General features: G+C 33.9%; 1 protein-coding gene across 1 annotated transcript in view; it reads left to right on the top strand.

The window, feature by feature from the left end:
- The window catches only part of Prp8 (pre-mRNA processing factor 8), a gene marked incomplete in the record, with an annotated part of 69,745 nt that overhangs the window by 5,534 nt on the left and 62,689 nt on the right, over nt 1–1,522 (top strand). Inside the window, 2 exon segments of the mRNA XM_067049531.1 lie at nt 360–528; nt 616–780. Of these exon segments, the coding sequence (XP_066905632.1) occupies nt 360–528; nt 616–780 (334 nt within the window).

Raw genomic sequence — 1,522 nt, 5'->3', positions numbered from 1 at the left:
TGTTTTTCTCTCAGGAATATACAAATGTGTGAATACCATTGTTTGTTACTTTCTTTGTTTATCTAACAGTTATAAATTTTGGTTTGATGGCAAGTGGTAAATGCAAAGATCCTGGTTTAAGAATGTCTGTTTAAAAAATTAAAATTTTATTGAAAGAAGCTAAAGTTAAGTATTTAAAGGAAACCTTTAGTAAGGTGTTCCTTAAGAATGTTTATAAATATGATCCTGAAGCCTAACTACTGTTTCTTTTCTCCTCTGTCTCATTTTTAATTTATGAATGCCCTTACCATTTTACTTATAAGGTTAAACCTCTTGATCTATTTTATTTATATGATTTATCAATAAATTTTTCTTTTTAGCTCAAAAATGGCAACAGCTTCAGACGAAACGTTTTTCTGAAAAAAGAAAGTTCGGTTTTGTTGATGCTCAGAAGGAAGATATGCCTCCAGAACATATCAGAAAAATCATCCGAGATCATGGAGATATGAGTAATAGAAAATATAGACATGATAAAAGGGTTTATTTAGGGTAAATATACAAGTTTAATAGTGTTAATATTTTTTTATTTATTCAACTATGACAATTGTCTATCTAATCCTTTTTTTTTCTTTCTAGGGCATTGAAATACATGCCCCATGCTGTGATGAAGCTCCTCGAAAATATGCCGATGCCTTGGGAACAGATAAGAGATGTTAAAGCTCTTTATCACATTACAGGAGCCATAACATTTGTCAACGAAATACCTTGGATAATAGAACCTGTCTACATCGCGCAGTGGGGGTGAGTCTGATTATATATTACGGTATTAGTCTTCCTGGTAAGGTAACTAGCATGCTGACAGACTGGCAAGGACTGAGACCTTTCCTATTACCCCGTAGACTGTGTGTGGAATAAGCTTAAGCTATGGAAAAAGTTATATAAAGGCGGCTTAAAGCTTAAAAGCTAAATTTTACAGCTATACTCTAAGCTGTTTCTGGACAAACCCTGTAGAGGCAGTACACAAAGTAAAATATTGCTTCAGCTGGACAGGAATTCTCCAAAGAAAATCATGGGAATCTACACAGGTCACTATAGACTTATAAACATATGTTTAACATCAAACTTATGTGATCACCTCAGATCAAACTTATGTTCTGTAATGCTGAAGATAAAACGACATACCACATCATATGTTATTCACCAATTTGCAGGGTTGTCGTTCACATCATGGACCCCTAACAGTGTGCATTGATCAATCCGTTGAGGATACAAAGATTCATAGAATCTACACATCTCAAGCTTTAATAAGCTCGTTATAATGTAGTGTTTCTGACGATACACTACAATATTGTCATGAATTGTCGTGTATCGTCAGAAACACTACATTATTGTCATGTGGATTGTACATTATAGGCATTATATGCTACAGTACTCTTAGAAAAAAAAATCCTTCTTGAATCAAACAATTTGTCACTTTCCCCTACGAGAATAGCTGCTATATTCAATTGATTGAGAGGAGTGGGTAGCTCATTGTTAAGGTTGG

Source organism: Halyomorpha halys, unplaced genomic scaffold (assembly GCF_000696795.3).
Source record: "Halyomorpha halys isolate HHAL.00 unplaced genomic scaffold, Hhal_1.1 Scaffold253.1, whole genome shotgun sequence".
Lineage (NCBI taxonomy): Eukaryota > Metazoa > Arthropoda > Insecta > Hemiptera > Pentatomidae > Halyomorpha > Halyomorpha halys.
Note: the sequence above shows the minus strand (reverse complement) of the source record. Positions and strands in the feature narration are given on the sequence as shown.